The sequence below is a fragment of the Orbicella franksi genome, chromosome 14 (genome assembly GCF_964199315.1).
Source record: "Orbicella franksi chromosome 14, jaOrbFran1.1, whole genome shotgun sequence".
Taxonomy (NCBI): domain Eukaryota; kingdom Metazoa; phylum Cnidaria; class Anthozoa; order Scleractinia; family Merulinidae; genus Orbicella; species Orbicella franksi.
This window is the reverse complement of record NC_138158.1, coordinates 10,590,596-10,609,384: the sequence shown is the minus strand read 5'-3', so window position 1 is coordinate 10,609,384 and position 18,789 is coordinate 10,590,596. Positions and strand designations below refer to the sequence as shown.

The following is an 18,789-nucleotide window of genomic DNA, read 5'->3' as shown; positions in this document are numbered from 1 at the left end:
AGTTGTGCGATCTGTTTCTCATTGGGTGGCACTGAAAAACAATTGAATTTTGACAGATATGATTTCAAAGTGAATAGTCTTGTAAATAGTCTATTCTCGTGAATAGTGATTGCCTAGTGAATAGTCTCACCGTGTTACCGAACTCTTTTTAACAACAGAAATATGAATTCTTAACTGCGTGTTGCGTTACATTACCTCAGAAATAGTGTTCGGGGTGGAGAGGAACTCCCTTTTGAAAGAGACGGGGATGCTCATCATCTCGCTCAGAGGCATAAATTTCGGGTATTTGGTGTTCACTTCAGCTGGAATTGTCTGGTTTAAGACAATAATTTGACCCCAAATACGAACTAAGTTAACACTAACTTACCGAGACATAATAATACAAATACTGAAATCTTACCCGAAACCTGACGTCTGTTTTGGCTAAGAACATAATACAAACAGCGGTGATAAACATTGTGATAAACATTGTATTCAAACTCATTCTTAATCAAGCTATGATGCCTAAGAACAAGAGTCTATACGATTCTTATTTGATTAAAATGGACTCGATCTCCAGGTAAATAAGTTGTACGTCGAAAATCAGTCCTTTAAATTTTGAAGTTGGAAGAAGGAAGTCGGAAGTCGGAAGTCGAAAGTCGGAAGGCGGAAGTCGGAAGTCGGAAGTCGGAAGTCGGAAGTCAGAAGTCAGAACTCAGAAGTCCGAAGTCGGAAGTCAGAAGTTGGAAGTCAGAAGTCGGAAGTCGGAATTCAGAAGTCAGAAGTCGGAAGTCGGAAGTCGGAACTCAGAAGTCAGAAGTCGGAAGTCCCTCCTCGGCTTTCGTAGTAAACATGTACCTGCAGACTGCGTGGTGCGCGCGCAAAACAAGTGCGAGATACGAAGGAAAAATGACAGGAAAAATGTAACGGGCACTGTAAAAGTTTTCAAAAAAGATGAATAACTTTATAAAACGCGCGGTTACCCCCACATTTTATGTTATGAAATGGAAGTGGTAAGCCTATTCAACACGTGATTAGTTTCTGGTTGTGCGCAAAAAGTATTTAGACTGTATTTTAGCTGAACCAGAGGAAGGCTGTCGGAGACGCTAAAGCGCTGTTGCAACGATTTTGTCATTAAAAACATCCCAAAAATGGTTTTTATGTTACCATTAACCACGTAGTTTTGAGATCTTTATAAAATGTGTTTGCTTTTCTGTATGTAGACGCGAATTCTAAGGAAATCTGTGAAGAAATATCCTTTCCTTCTTCAGAAAAATGCTGATGTCAGCATTTTTGCCGAGATTCAAGGCTAATTATCTCGAAAACATGCGTGGCTATCCCCATTTTTCTTTGTGGATCCCAATAGCCCTTGCAAAGATCTACTTTTTCCACGTGGTCCTAACCTGGCGCAGAAACCTCTGTATTTAGTAGGCACCGTCCTTAAATCAAAGAGAGATCGTTTGTGGAAATATGCCATTAACAACAGCACATGGAGTTTACACCTTACCACATGTCTATAGCATGTTTTACAAACCTGATTCAACATCATCAACACTTGTTTTACTACAAAGGTGTTCAACAATACAAGGATTTGACCTTCTTAGCTTTGTCATGTCGAGTATTGGATGCTTATATAATAACAGCAAATACAAATATACAGTGCCCGAGCCTTGGGTAATCATCTCATGAAACTTTGAAATAGTCAACTCAATAATGGTAGTAATATAGAGGATGGGGGTGCGAGGCCATTTTCACTATGACTTGATACAACCCATCTCAAACTATATTCAATACCACCCATCTACGCCGTTCGAGGCCATTGCGTGACATTTCTCAAAAAGACCGGATGACATTCTCCGAAAGTCAGGAACACACTGCAGGGACTTTCCCTCGGAAATGAGTCATCTAATCTATTTTGTTAGAGAGTCACGACACAGTCGTATGACTTTTTCAACCAATCACAAGTTTCAAATTTTATCATAAATCTCTACTCAAAAGTTTGTTCAAAAGTTTGCTCAAAAGTTTGTGCGGTTCAAGGTGCCCAAATCTGTGTCACGTTTTTCTCAAAATCTACCCGTATGACCCCAACTCAGAATTTCAGGAATAAGAAATTGGCTCTGATTTAACATTCGTGCAAAGTAAAACATAACTCTGTAAGACAGATTTTTCGCAAACTAAGAAAATTTGAAATCAAAAATAGCTCAAAATCTGTATCACAGATTTTTTAAAAATTTTGGCTCTAAACGTGATTCCCCCAGCAAATCCACTGTGAGAATTTCATCATAGGTTGTGCGGTAGGTTTTCGAGCAGTCCTCGTTAAAAGACTGGCTTTTGCAGCCTTGGACGAGAATTGAATTGCGCATACCCTTTATTTAAGCGCGCGCTAATGTGACGCCATGTATCGCGTGCGAGAAAGCAAGAGTAAATTGGAACTCTTTTACCGGTTGTTTATCGAGTTTTTTTGGCATATTTTTTTTGGCCCCAGGCTTAAAAACATGTTTGAACGGAGTTTGAAACTAATGCTACGTATACCGAAGTGATTTAACGACTTTTTAAAAGTGCTGAAGTGGTTTTCGTTTCGTCTTAGGGTTACTTGCGTCATTCTTACACGCGCATCCAATACTGACGTCTGGCGAGAAACCATAGCGCACGCTACCGCGTCTCCGAAAAACTGTAGTAAGCCACCTCGATCAACTACCTGAAATTTGGATAATAGAATGTAAACGTAGGATTTAGTTTCAGTGTATTACCCTAGTGAAGCCTTGCGATATATACTTGTTATGCAACACTTTCGAGTGTTATACCAAGGAATATCCCGCAAGTCACTTGAAGTTTCTCGGTATACACACAAGAGTGTGACGGCATACTGTATTTCGCGGACTGGACTAGACTCGACTAGTAAAACGCGGACTTGTAGAACGCGGACTGTATGGTTAGCAAAGTACGTGACGGAAAAGAGTCTGTTGACCGTTGATCACCAAAGTCGCGCCAAAATTCGGAATACATTTTCATTTGTAATTGTGATTGTCGTGCGAAGATGGCGGCTTGTTTCAAGCTATCATCTCTCACTAAAAGCCCAAGACCTCCATCTCAATTTCTGGAATTTAAAAGGAGTGAAGATGAAGTAAGAATAGAAGCAGAGCTAGGATGTGGGACATTTGGATCTGTTTACCTTGTGAAATATGACAAAGAGGTCCGTTGAAATGTCACGTAAAAAAAATGAAAGGTTATTCGGCCGAAGCAAAACGTCGCCGTTGAGCAGGAAGCTGGGATTTTTAACACAGAAAGGGGTCATAGAAATATCTATATCTCAAAATTTTTGAGATTTTGTAAAGAACCCTACGCGATACTGATGGAGCATGCGTGTTTTGTCTTCACTCCTTTTGGAGTTGATAAAAAATTGAATACCCTGGAAGATCTTTTACATTTTATTGATTCGGAATTCGTCTTACTAATTCGTTTGACTAGTCCGTTTTACTAGTCCGCGTTTTACAAGTCCACGTTTTATAAAACCTCGTTTTACAAGTCCTCGTTTTGCAAGTCTGCGTTTTACAAGTCCTCTTTTTACAAGTCGCGTTTTACTAGGCCTCGTATTACAAGTCCGCATTTTACAAGTCCAGTCCAGTCCAGTCCAGTCCTCGAAATACAGTATGCCGCAAGTGACAATACGAGTGACAAGTGGGATATTGATCCCATAAGGCGCGTGCGAATGACGAAAGCAAAGTACGACTCTACAATGCAATATGAGCTCATATTTTGCGCGTTCCCTTGACCTAAAGCCCCGACCAAACGCTGGCAACATTTCAACCCAACATATCGCAATATTGTTTCGTTTCATTCCCAATCTCTTGGGTTAAATGTACGACCAGTATTGTAAGAATACGTTGATCTGGGTATAATTAATAATTGTCACAACTAATAATGTACGAGTGCGCGGTGGATAAGGAACGTAATTTTTCGGGCAAAACGCTCGTGATTCGGGCAACGACATTTGAGAAAAAAACATTACCAAATAATGATGTTGGCTAGTTAGTTACTTTTTATGAATCTCTGTGTGATTAGACGCCAGACCAGGAGTCTGTAGGCTGTCAAGTGGTATCTTCAGAGAGTTGGCACTTTAAGTAGTGGCGTGTGTCGTGGCGTGTGTCGTGGGGTGTAAAGTGTGTCATTTGTATCTGCTGCTGTTCTGAAGCATCGTTGGCGCATCGAAGACGCCACGGTAGTCAGCGGACCCCGGCCTTTTCAGGTTCCCGAAAAAGAATGGGCCCGCTTTTTTTTTTTTTTTTTGTTAGGTTTCCAGGCTTATAAGCTACTTTCTCTGGCATTTGCCTTGTCCAAAAGGACTTAGATTGAAATGATAGGAGTGACTTGGGGTCTTCTGTTATCGGTTTAATGTGTATCGTGGAAATCCACAATAAGGACATTATTGTCTTTCCCAATTGCCCATCAACAACGAATCAAAGCCAACGAAGAGCAAGACTTTTGCTTTTGTGGTGGCTCTGAAAAGAGCCGTTTGGAATGTCCTAACAAAGGGGTTTTTAAATTTCTTTTTCTTGAATTTTTCTTAGGAGGTGTTCCTCGATAACGTCCAAGTTGTTTACCATCATATGTACATGGTTTTTGAATTCATAGAAGGCTTACAGTGCACGCTACAAGTTTGCTGTGGCCAAAACAAGACTATTTCGAAGGACGTCCAGCAATGCCTCATGTTGTTCTTTGAACGCCTCGAGTATGTCCCGAACAGAGTCCGGCTTTTGTAACACGACCAAGCGGTCCATCTTGAAGCACAAACGACTCTGTATTGAGCGCGCGCTTATGGCGATAAAGTCATTCCGAACAGTGTTGACAATATAACATTTGCGGGTAACTTTTCTTTTAATAAGTTTTAGATTTTACTTGCATTGATTGAGACTGTTGATAGAGTTCATTCAGTATGCAAGTTTTCAGTATAACTATTTTTAGAATATAGCCATCTCATTAGATGCGAGAAGTGTGACCGTTTTTGTTTTTTATGACCTTTGATGCAATTTGAGTGCATTTGTATCCTGATTTCAACACTCACGCATTCGAGCAATACGTAATTTTTTCAGGCAAGAAGGCAACCACTCGCGCAAGTCCGAAGGAACCCGTATGCTTATGGGGCGTAGCGCCGAGTTATCATCTCATTTCCGACGAGCGCGAGTGGAATAATTGTTTTATTAAAGACGCCACCAAAATATAGAAAACTAGAATAAATATATGTTATTGGCCGGCTGGGAGGTCCGTATAGTAAAAAACTGTGACCGAGGTCTTGAAAATGCTGCCCGAGGCCTGCGGCCTCGGGCAGCATTTTCAAGCCCGAGGTCACAGTTTTTCACGGTACGGACCGACCTAAGTCGGACAATAACATGTTTATCTTTTTTTCTTGGGGTAAATTGGCTTAAAAGTGGGTTTGTTTACGCAATTGTGTCATTGAATTGGCTTACGCGCCTTGTACAAACCATTCGCAAAAAATCTAGCGAGCGAACGAGCAAAAAACTCAGATACTAGACAAAGAAAGATGTATTAAAGAACAGATTTATTTCGAACTACTTTATGTTAGTTGCATTTAGTTCTCCAGTTAAGTTCGCCAATAGTGTTTTCCGGTTTGAAATTTCGTGCAAAGATTGAAGTTGTACCAAAAAAAACAATTTCTTTCAGTCGTTGCGAATCACTCGAAATCAGAGTTTTCTACCGTAAATTGAGTAGCAGATAGCGAGAAAATTCGTCAAGTGTATTCCACAGAAATTCTCTCAAATACAGCAACGATCAGAGACTGAACTCGACTGACATTGACTCATTTTTTACTTGAAACTGTACATAGAGACACACAGGATTGCGCGCCATTACAGCGCCGAGCTACAAACAACCAAACAAGCTCTTACAACTTCAAAAAAACTCAACTGAATTTACGTACACTGACTTTCCTTGCCATTTAAAGGTGAAAGAGATAATCTTGCGTTGATTATTCGTCGATGGAAATGTAAAAAGGTCGAAAGATTAACGATTACCGCTAATTCGTTCACGAAAATAGATCGTCTTGACGGTTTCCGCCCGCTGTGCCGGTCCGGATGAGTAAACTTCGCCCGCTCCAGGAACCAATCAGATTGCAGGATTTGTTGAATTCCGCCCGCTCACGAGCTGAGAAGAAGATAAGATAAAAATAAAAACGCGCGCTCGTGGAATGATTGTTTAATATACTCACCTTTCGTCATATCTTTGTCAGTGTTGAACACTTTCTACTGCAATCCCAGCATAATGAAAGTTTGGGATTATACGATAATCTTGAAGACAGCCTATTGCGTTGAGGACAGTGAAAACGTTCTTAAAGTTATTGCCGTTCTCTTATTCAGTTGTTTTTTTGCGCTCTATTATTTACTGTATTTAACTGTAGCTTGGTTGTTTTTGCCATATTATGTTTTTTTGTATCAGCGGCTTATAATAAGAAGCAGATTTAAACACAGGTTTCCTTTCGCAAAACATTTTGTATTCGTCATTATTATATGGCTGTCTCACAAGGACTGGGAACTACCGAATTCACGAAATCGATATTGAAAGCGGTCTAGATTTTGCCATCTAGACCGGCATCCAGACCGATAATGTTTGAGGTGAAAGAGTTGCAAATTAAAATGCAAAATATTGACTATTTTCTTCTAACAACATTTCTTTATGAAAGTGTCAAAAGGCTGATGAGGAAAAAAACGGTAAAGAGGACGGACAAACTTTGGCAGAATTAAATTCAGCTCATCGCCGTTCGTAAGCAAAGAGCCAACTAGTACAAACCAGTTACATTAACGAATTATACTGTTCTCGTTTGCCATATAATAAACATCTTATTAACCGAGCTAAGACGGTCTGTATGGGAGAATCTTGACCTCGGTCGTGTGTACAGACCTCATTGCGTTCGGTCTGTACTTGCGACCTCGGTCAAGATTCTAGCATACAGACCTCCTGCTCGGTTAATAAGAGCTAATTACAAAATAACTGAGCTACTACGCGCGCTCTCATTGGTCGATCGGTGTGTTTAGATGAGAGTACGTACACACGGTTGTGACGCTTTAGATTTGCCTGTATTTTTGAGATTTCTTTTATAAAAGCAATAGAACACTTTTTCCATGTTTACATGGCCTCATCTAAACACACGAAGGGTTGGGAGAATTCCCGAGAGTTATAAGCACAACTTTCTCCCAACTACCTCGTGTTTAGATGAGCCTGTGTAAACACAGAAAAAGTGTCTTATTGCTCAATTATAATTCATCGAATATTTTCGCTCGCACGCGATTGGTCTAAACACATCACGTGACTGAATATGCCCAAGCTGAAACTCTGGAATATCCGAGTGGTATTCCCCAAAATTCGTGTTGCGATAAATCTTTGAAGGATAATGAACTCAATAGTCTCCATTTGGCGTGAAAATATGCTCGGATATTTGTCCGCCGATATTATCTGTTCCTCGAAGCTCACAGTTTTCCTCAAGCTTTGCTCTCGGAAAACAGTTCGCTTCTTGGAACAGATAAAGTCCGCGGACAAATATTCGAGCATATTTTCACGCCATATGGAGGCTATTGTTTATGTAAAGTGTATACTTAATTGGTTACTCCCCAGTGGGGCTTTTCAGGACCAATGTAAACAAACAATAATAAATAAATATTCAAATAAACATAACTAGGTTAAGAATCCCTACTAGCGGGAGGCAGACCAGTTGGCTATTTACAACCGCAGCCGAGAAGTTGAACTCGGGGCTACCGAGACCTAGCGGTCAGAACGGGATTTGAACCCGGGACCTACGGATTTCAAATCCGGCGCTCTAACCACTCGGCCACGCTGCCTCCGTACTTATCACTATCATTTTAATTCCTTACATGCGCGCGAAATGGGAACCTTAAAGCGTAAGGAATGACTTTCGGCTCAGTTGACGAAAACAAAACTATTATGTTATGACTTAAGTTAGGAGAAATTTAGTTTAAAATTATCTTGGAGGGCATCTTCATGTAGCTATCATCATCTTATAGAGAAAGGAAACAAAATTATCGTGAAATTTACCTTCAAAGTTAGCATGCAAGACCGTACATTTCAACGAACTCCGCTTGCACCCGCTGCATTCGACTTAACACTTCTGATACGTAGACCAGCTTTACGACACGAAACTCGTCTACGTTAAAAGCAGTTAACGATCTCTACAAGAAACCATTTCGTAAGTAAGCTTAAATGCATGTTGAATCTACAGCAAAACTTCCAAGCGCCATTTCAACTTCAGCGAACACATGTGAGAGTACAGGGTGAATAATTTATGTGGATTTGAAATTCAAATGACCTTCCTGACACCACGACCACGAACTTCAAAAAACAAAACAAAAGGTTTGAGGCTCTGTCCACACTACGGCGGAGAAATTTAAAAACGCGGCTTTATTTCCACAGTTAGGCCTACCGTCCACACTAACGCTCCGTTTACACGGACGCGGTTTCATTTGTAGCCTCATCTTTTCGATGCAGTTACGCCTTCCGTTTACACGGCGACGATGGAATAATCAATGAAACCGCGTCTTTTTGAAGACGCTGTTGAAAGTGGAGCGTTTCCAAAACGATACAGTTTCATGTGCCGCGTAAACGGGGATAACCGTGTCTTTTTGAAAACGGCTTCCGTTTGGCGCGAAAATATCTCGTATTTTTGATGTCGGGACTCTCAATCAACAATTCCTGCACTTTTAGTGACTTTGAATTCGTTCGTTATTCACAAAAGCTTTTCCTCGTTATCAGTCCAAATGAGATCACTGAAATTTTTACGCTTCGCCACTTCCAAACAAAATGGCGACGCCTCAAGGTGTAGTCGTCTCCGGATCTCTTGTAACAAAACATGTCGCGGCCAGGACTAGGCTCGATTACCAGCCGCTGTTCGGGAAAGGAGGAGAACGTAGAACGGACTCGAGAAAGCGGGAAAAATCGAGCCTAGGCCAAGACGTAACAGCGGAGGAAACAGAAATCATTTTCGTCTAAACGGTTCGAAACCGTGTACTTTTTGATACGGTTACGAAAGAATGCAACCGTGTCGATTCGAAACCGCGTCCGTGTAAACGCAGCATAATCCATCACGAAAACGGAGCTATTCGAAAACGCTTTTAAACCGAAGGAATTTGAAAACGCTGGCTTTGCGTTTTAATGTGCACGTAAGTTGCCCAAGAAAATCCAAAGAAACCCAAATGATGAAAACCAAGCACTAAGCTGACTTATATATAAATGGCAAAAATAAAAACAACTTTATTTAATTAGTCGTTAGAAAACTAAATGAAACTGAAATGCTGTATAGGACAGAAGATTTTTCTTCCACTCCCTTGCAAACAACAAGGTGTGGGTGGTAGTGAGATGGATGTAGACGTTGTTGGGGGAATTAGCTGACATGTAGACAAAATGAAGAAACGCAACTTATATTCTGAACGATAAACAGGAAGTTCTGACAATACTCTATACTCGTGAAACGCATGAAGAAGTTCTCGGTTCTCTCGCTCGATCTCGACTTATTTCCATGTGCTATGTCACGTAACCTTGCTTGTGTCCCATGATTCCACTACATGGAGGGGGCGAGGGTTGTCCTTTCTCCGTTGCCACTATGTAATGGTACTTCGTTCCACCTCTGCATCCTCCTTGAATGGGGCAGGAAGAATGAAAATACTACCCTCTGGACAAATATAGTTTCTTTTTTAACAATCCATTCAGTCATTATTACGTTTATTTTTGACATTCAGATCAGTTGAACCATCTTGTTTTTGTAGATATTTTTGAGCTACCGTCCCAATTATCTTAACACGAATACAACTGTATTTTGGCAGGGTTAATGAAAATGAATTTACCTCCGCAAGAATTTTTTTTTCATGCACCACGTTAAAACTATCTCAATTAATCTTCAGAGCAACTTAGTTGCGTGCAAAAATGTAATTCAATTTACGTTCACGTGGATCACAAACATATTGCGATCTCGTTCTTTATGAACTCTGACAACAACAGCACTAAAATTAACAAGAAATTATCGATACAAATTTGCATGTAATTTCGTTGCATTAAAGGGGTTTTGTGGTCAATATTGGCAGAAGCAACATTATATTACTTTTGTTGAAAGTAAAAGTTCCAGAGCGGAAAACAAGACGGTGTACTAACCTGCGTGATGCAAACGGCAACATAAACGCAACAAAGATTTCCGCTGACAATACTGGCCTAGCAACGATTACACGTACATGTATTGAGATGTTTATCCCAGTCGTCTGTCCTTTTTGTTCCTTTGGTGGGCCGGAGAGCAGGGAGCTGTATTTCCTCATTGTTTCCATTAGGTTCCGGCAAATAGACACCACCTCTGACGTCTTTCCTCGACTATCGCGTTTGCAAGCTAATAATTGATGAAAAACTGCCCCGCCACCAGCAATGCTAGGCGATTTTTTTGATCCGAAAGAACAGCTAATATTTTCAAAACCAAGGAAAAGGCTTTAGGTGAGATCGACATCACGAAGTCCTGTCATTTGACCCTTGAATCTGTAACGCGTCACGCCTTCCGAAAACGAGAAAATCGATGTAAACAAGGGTTTGGCCGAAGTCCCAAAATTAAATTCAGGGAAAAGCTTCGCTCACTACTAACTTGCAGTTTGTTCCACTAAACAGCAAAAGAGACCAGCGAACTGAAGATCCACTTTCTTTTTCCATGCAGCGTAATACGCAATAGCGTATTATTATAAAACGTGTACAACTGACTGATAATGTCTTGGTGTACAGTAGCAACACTCCTGTCCAGAACCTGTAATTTCATTCTTTCGAAAGGTGCACGACACTTCTTAATTAATGTACTGCCAGCCTAACATGCCTAACAGTGAAAAAAGAAGACTGCCGAAAGCTAGCCATACTCTAGAATTTATGGCCCGAAAATTGACAACATGTATACTGTAGTTGTCTTTGAGAGATAACCTACTTGAAGAATTGTGACATAGCTCCTTTAATGAGATAATTCACTCTTTACACAACCATTAGCACTGACTGACCTGACCTGTCTGAAAACTTGTTCCGTGCCCTGAACATCAACTGCCTGCTCACAATACAAAAAGTGACTTATCATGAATGCTTGGCGGGACCTGGAGTAAGAAGAACCAGACTGAAACTTTTTTGGAACCTTAAGGCCTGATTAAGATGGTACAACTTCGTCGCATGCAACACACACTGCTCAAATCATGCAAAATCACATATGTGTATAATGTTCATTACTGAATACCAGTTACAATTGTCGCGCAGTTTTTAAACTTGTTAAAAAAAAAATTACAACATTTTTTGTCTTCCACCTGACAACCATACAAGTAAGTAATCGGAAGTAAGTTGTTGGTTTGATTTCCACAAAGCTTATTCATGTTGTAGACTTGTTGTAAGCTTGTCACATGCAGCAACGTTGTACAGTATAACACAGCCCTTACACCTCACCCTTCAACTATGTCTTGAAAAATTTAGTCTGAGTTTGTAAAGTTTGTAATTTTTAATTTATCTCAATCATTAACAACCCTTGTAACTTTTTGTTTCAATTGTTACCTCTTTAGGGATTTTTAAGTTAGTAAAGTTTCATTTTGAGTTTCCCTTGATTTACATGTAAATGTAGCTTTGTACTTCACGAAAAATTAGTCAATATAAAATGCAGTGCCTCTTTTCTCTTTGACACCTTCTTGTTCATTTTCTAATGACAATGCAGCGACACGTCAACTAACCCAGATAATGCATGCTGAATTTGAAGAACATATTAACAGTGGAATTCTTACAAGTGAATATATGGAAGGGTTTACATGGATTTCTTACTAAAAAGTATACAACATACTCTACAAAGGCTATCATATTTGGACAAGTCTGAATAATATTACAGTCATTCAGCATTGTCTTCGTTACTATGATTATCATCATCATTGGGTGCTGGAGAGACACTGCGGGACTTTGTTTCTGGATCATTGGCAGCTGGCTTCTCCGTTTCCTCCTCTTTTTTAATTTCTTCCGCATCTTTACATGTATCTTCTTCCTTTTCCTTCTCTTGCTTCTTGTCTGGGCTTGTACTTCTGAAAATAACCAAGCTTAGTCATTCAGAAGAACTTTTCTGGACAAATCATCGGCTTGAGCAACCAAACTGCTCAACAGAGTCAATTCTCCTAGAAGAATTCTACTGTACATAATTTTATCAGTAGTGATTATTTGAGATCAAAATCCGGACAAGTCTAAAGATCTCTCTATTAATAGAGAGATTTTTAGACTTGTCCGTATTTTGATCTCAAATATTCACTACTGATAAAATTATGTACACTGTACGTCTACACAAATCCAGTGGTTACCCCTACACTGTAAGCAAAAACTCGACCTAAGGAACATGGTTCATATTTTTTTATGGAATTAAAAGTTAAAGGACTTTTCAAAAACATTCCAAGATACAATAAATTCGATTTTTTTAAGAACTCCAGCTCCATCTGCTAAAGTTTGTGTTATTGGAATGTGACGCATGATGCTCAGCTTTAAGGAATACTTGTCAGGTTTGTTCAAGTTTAAGTCTTTCTTAGTTCTTCCACTACATGGAAACAAAACAACAAAACAACAAAATGTCAAGTTTTTCAAGGAGCCAATGTATTTTTCACAAAGGCTACATGTGAATCAAAACTTAATAACAGTCCTGAATATGATTCCCTCATTTTCAATACAATGATGACAGAGGAACTTATTTGTCGAAAATTACTGTGCGCAAACCTCACCTTCTTCCTTTCTCGGCTCTCTCTTTGCTTTGGCTTCGACTGCGGGAACGACTTTTACTATGAGACTTAGAGCGAGACCTTGACTTTTTGTCCTCATTTGATCGTGAACGTCTCCTGAAAATTAATGTACAGATACAATATTAGAGGAGGCTAAATGTACATGATTTTTGTGGGTAGGTGCCATGATGTTCGTGAAGCCAAATAACATTCTGGAAAAGCAAACAGGTATCCATGGCAACAATGCTAGCAGCAACACCTTATCCTTCATCTACTTGTAGAATACACGTACTTAGTGAACCTGTTGATCTGGAGTAACACACTAATTTTTTCTTCAAGAATGCAACCCTAAAAGGTTTTCACCAATGATCTTGAAAACGGAATGATAACAGACCTGTGAGACCATACCAGTACTTACGGTCACTCAGCAGTACATGCCATATGCCTAGAGATATGTAACAGATGATCCACTCTTGGTCTTGATTCAGAAATGATGTGATACATATTCAGATTGTTTTATATTCAGGGTTGTTTTTTAAGGTGGTTCAATCAGTCTTTTAAGTGACGACTTCAACCTCCTACAGCAATTTTTTCTAAAATACCCTCATAGAGTTTTTAAACCTTTTTTAAAAAACTTTTTCCCATCTACGAAGAAGGAAGATATAAAACTTTGATGATCATCTTTCTTTCATTCACCAGTAATGATTGATTTTTATAATATTACACTAAACTGTTTCTGGTACTCATGGCTCACAAATCAGATTGAGCCACTTTAACAACCTAAATAAATACAGTACTTTGCAGTTCATCTGACCTTGGTGATGGGCTTCTGCTTCCACTTCTTTGTCGTTTGGGTGAACGTGAGCGGGACCTGTAAACATCAAAATATTCTTGGTTAAACCTTTTGCTGGTGTACAAAAAAAAACCAAAAAACCAAAACATCCAGCTGCCAGAAAAACCATTTTGAGTATTATAAATGTATGGGTGATGTTTTGCTGAAGTGTACTTACATGTACACATATTCCTTTTGTAAAAAAAGTTGGTAGTTAAGTTGGAAGGTCACTATTTTTATTTCTCATTTAATCTTACTTCAACTCTTGGGTCAGCATCCACATACGATGTTATTTCAACAGAGTTTCTTTCATATTAACTTAATGATACTTACAGTAAACAGTTTTGTAATTTGAGCGAAGCAGCAGCTTTTTGTTATAATTTATTCATGAAAATTTAACATGTTCTTTTATGAGTACTGCAACATTAGATGATTTATTTATGTCAGACATATCAAATGTTACTGATTTTTTTAACTTACTACAACAGTTATCAAGGATTAGTGTTACATTGAAACAACATTTTGCTGTATAATGCATAATTATTAGATTCAAGTTTAATCCATCTAAATCAATAATTATTACAGTATTAATCACCAAAATTAATAAATCCCACACTTATTTAGACAATGTTTAATTTACAGAAAAAGGGGGTGGAAGATGCCTCTTGTATTCCAGTGACACAAACAAGTTAACAAAACACCTACACCATTGAAAGGACATGTACAATTTAAAAGCGTTTACATGTACATGGGTATAGAGAATAACAGCCATGCCAAACGTTTCTGTTTTTACCATGCCTTGAGTTTTACAATTACTTCTTTTTTTCAGCATACTTAGGTTAATCTGTATCATCAAAAATCAAGGGTTTTTTTTTTTTAAATCTGTATAAGAAATACTGTCAACAGTAAACATATAAAATTGACAATGTATAATGTTCAACAAAATTGATTCATAATTTAGTTTTAACAAATCTAATTTTAATGACAATAATAGAGCTCAAAAATCGCTTCCACGGGGTATGAGACTGTAACAAATGCTCGGGGCAGACTTGTTTTTCATGGACAGCTCTTACACTGCAATAATCCATCCCATCGATATCTGCAAAGGGATATCACAGATGTACATGTATATCTGCAGTAATGTACATGTAGAGGGAAAAAAAGGAAGTAATGACTGGCCTGAATGCCCCAACACTTAGTCTATATCATTTCAGCAGGAAGAGTATACTCAGGTTATAGTTCTAGCATGAACTGAACTTGTTAGTACAATCAAGAACCTCAAAACGCAAGCCATGTGATAATTTTTCTCAGTTTATGTGCTAATAATTAGGCCATACATGTCTAAATAAAATTTCAAATGGTGGTTTTACTACTTTGCTGGTTTGCTGCTGGCGGTGAAGTCCTGAAGACAACCTGATGAGTGGTAGTAATCTTAAGGACGTTCGCACAAAAATTTGCCAGTCGATAGCTTTTTTGTTACATTTTTACTGCAGTCAGTTACTGAGTTACTTGTGTCAGAAATGCAAAAAAAACTGGGGGTCACTGACTTTGTTTTAGAGAAAAAGCATGTGGAAAATTACCTTGATTTTGAAAAATTGGTGCATGTAATTCAGCATGGTCTACAGGGGTTTCTAGTTAAAAATATCAATGGTGAGTCAATGGAGGCAAACAATTTTAGTAATATTTTATAGAAGTGGGTCTGTTGCGTAAAGTTGCCAACGTTTTCACAAAACTAAACCCTTCAAGAGGCATTTGAAACTGCTGCACAGATAAACGAAGAGCTAAAAATAACGGAATTCAATGGTTCATTTTGCAAAAAAAATTAAACTTCTAAATGATAGATTTTCTTCATTTTTTTTGCTAAATGAAGAAAATCGCTAGAAAAATAGGGGTCACCGAAAGTCAAAAATTATTAAATCCAGGCAAAGCTATAGTCTTTGCCATCTGCCCTATCATTGTTCATTTTATTACTTAGTGTGCGCATTGATGCATGATGTGGCGTGTGAATTTCCTTGTGCAGTCAGGATGCGCAGAAACAATTAGTGCGAACGTCCTTAAGGGATACTTTATGATCTTCATGTCAGTTGAAGTACACTGTAGCATCGAATGTGTAAATGCTTGTCTGATTGGTCTATTTTGTTCAAATGCAACTCGTTCATTGTATCTCAGATGTATTTGGTTACATGTATGTGCTATAGTAAAGTGTTATCTCAGCTGAAAGTATGTTTTTTAGGAAGTTTCTGCATGATGACGAAGCTAAGCCAGCTCAGTGCACACATACAGGTACATGTACACAGTGTTTGCTTATTGGTTTGTTTGAAACTTCCAAGTTTGCTTGTACCATCTCCTTGAAGATGTACATGTAGTTAGATGAGTCAATTTTGTGTCCAGTTTGTCAGTTGTCTTCATGAATGATCGTTAATAGGCCCAGATAACCACACATGATAAACTAATGGTAACTGGTTACTACAATGTAAACTGATACCTTTGTTCCAACCATGAATTTAACCTACTGAAACTTAAAGCATTTTGAGAAATAAATCATAAAGGGCTTAGTTGCCTAGCATTTTTCTTTTCAGAAACTGCAATCAGACATGTATGGAAAATGCTACTGTTGAAAAGTTGGTACTTACGCACTGATACAAGTACCAGAAGTGATGCTGTGTAGTGCGCACCTAGTGATTCACTAGGGAAGTGAATTGTTTAACCGTACACGCTCGTGGGTAGAGAAGCTATAAGCATAATGCTTGTAGTCGGAGTAGATGGTTGAATGCATGTCGCTCGTGGAAGCCGCGGGGGAGAGTAGAACAGAAGCACACAGAGTGGGTAGAATCACCTCTCAAGGTGTTGGCGACGCACACACTGCTCGCCAGTTGACATGACAACTGACGCAATATTATAACTCCCTGATATATGAAACAAAACTCTTCATAATTAGTCTTTACAGTTTGTTCGCTAAGGCAAACCCACAAGGCTGAAGAAACTACCTACTCTATAACTGCACCTTTCAATAACATTTGAACTCTGCATCAAAAGCTATCCAACAGTTGCACTTTACACTGCCACCAATTAAATGTGTCTTAGCAAACATCCATGGAAACAACAACGTACATGTACTGTAGCGCTTGAAAAGGTCACACTTGTACATGTAGATTGAAGTTGGTGGATTTTTATTTTTGTCCCTTGGTTGTCATCATACTTTTGTTTGACAGCACAGTAAAATGAAATATTTGAAGTTTGCATGTTATTGAAAGGGGCAGTAATACCTATCTTGTGACAAATAACAGGGGCAAGGTTATCAACTAAAAAGACCACAAAACCTTTGGGAAATTAATTAGCATCAGTCCATATTTTTCTTCTTGAATCTTCATCTTTGCCAATTTTCACAAGCCTGACCAAACAAGTGATCTTCCTTACCACCTCGTTAATTACTTCCTGAACCATTTGAGAGATACATGAACTTGTGATTCAACCAGAACATAAAAAGAAACCTTGTGATGACAATGCTCTGTTGACATCTATGAAGTGTCTATGATAAGTTCTAACTCAGGTTACAGTTTTTCATGCACGAAAAACAACTCTTAAGAGACACCACACAGATCTCAACATAGCTTAGTTATTTTTGGTCATTCCATAGATTTCTTACTTGAATAATTTAACATCTGAACACTGTGGGGCATGAGACACTAGTCTTTCAAGAGCACTGCAAGTGAGTTGTTGTTTAGCCCCCAAGCCAGGTAAGCCCTAAACCAAAAGTTGAAAACACTGACCATTCCTAGTTCTTTGAGTGTAAATACGACAGTGAAAGGTCAGGACAAACTTGTTGAGTCCAAAACCTCAACAACAGGCCTTATCACGGTTTTCAACGCCATCTTGACAGGTAGGCAAAGCAGTCTAAAATTACTGTGTCTGTATGGGAATCCGATGGCAAATAACTTTTTCCAAAATTGAATTTTACACAATTTGTGAATCGCAACGTTATTCACCAAGTTTGAAGGATGTACATGTAGCTTGGTTAGAAGACCCTCAGTTAATTTTTCAATTTTCCATAGGTTTGTCTGCATTTTTTTTTTCCAGCGAACCACGTTTACCTAGCCAAATTTACAGACAAATGTATGGAAAATGAGAAAAATTAACTGTGTGTTTTCTAGCCAAGCTTTGTGCATCCTTTAAACTTGGTGAATACAATCTTCTACCTAGCATTTTAGTACTTTACCTAGTATTTTAACATTGCGCTTGACAAATTGTGTAAAATTCCATTTTGAAAGAGTTATTTGCCATTGGATTCACCTACAAATCCTGTAATTCTGACCGCTTTGCCTACACGTCAAGATGCCGTGGTAAGGCCTATTCGCTCTCTCGTTGATGAACGAACAGTAGTAATACATGAAAGTTTTACTTGGAGGCTTACCAGCTGGGGGCTTACTGACTTGAAGGCTAAACAACCACACAAGTCCAAGCTTTCGAGAGCCTAGATCACCTGGCATGTTTCTAAATTTGCTGCAAAACCAAAATTAACTAGAAGTATTCTTATTCTCAGATACTCTGTAGCAAACGGGAAACGGCTCAAGATGAGCTTATAAAATTTGAAAATCAGGTAGTTTCGATCGTGTTTTGCTTTCCAAAAACTAACTAACGGCAAATAACAGGTAGGAAAAACAGCTACCTTAGCGACCACACTTACGATTCAATAAATGGATGGAGAAATGTGTTAGTTTTAAAACTCACCGGGGACTGCGAGATCTTGACCGACGCCGGCGATCTCCTCGATCACGATCACGGCTGTAATTTCCCGGTCGCCGAGTGCAAGCCCTGGCAAAATGTCCGGTCCTTCCACATTCATAGCACTTCTCTTTCAAGCTCATTCGGGAAGCTCTTCCTCCCCGATTCGGCCCACGAGCCATTTCAACGCGAACCTTCTCTCCACAGATGTATTTTCCGTCCATTTCATGGCAAGCGTCCTCCGCATCGCGTGCATCTTCAAACAGAACGAAGGCAAAGCCGGGCGGATTGCGAGCCACCCAGACATCACGAAGAGGGCCGAATCTCTCAAACTCACGCTCGAGTTCGCGCCTGGAGCCATTTTTGCCCAGGTTTCCGACGTAAACTCTCGTCATTTGGCACCGAAATGCAGGTACTTCGAACAAAATCCAAACAAAGAGTTGCAAACTACAATGAACGACGATGAACTAAAATTCAAGGTTGATGAGGAAGCCC

General features: G+C 39.1%; 1 protein-coding gene across 1 annotated transcript; it reads right to left on the bottom strand.

The window, feature by feature from the left end:
- Nucleotides 1–11,790: 11,790 nt before the first annotated feature.
- Nucleotides 11,791–18,776, bottom strand: LOC145468939 (uncharacterized). The gene is made up of 4 exons (XM_081452651.1): nucleotides 18,301–18,776; nucleotides 13,555–13,611; nucleotides 12,744–12,857; nucleotides 11,791–12,062 (listed from the first exon to the last, which is right to left on the bottom strand). The coding sequence occupies exons 1-4, from the start codon at nucleotides 18,687–18,689 to the stop codon at nucleotides 11,876–11,878; spliced, it is 747 nt and encodes a 248-aa protein (XP_081308777.1). The 5' UTR covers nucleotides 18,690–18,776; the 3' UTR covers nucleotides 11,791–11,875.
- Between the last annotated feature and the right edge of the window lie 13 nt (nucleotides 18,777–18,789).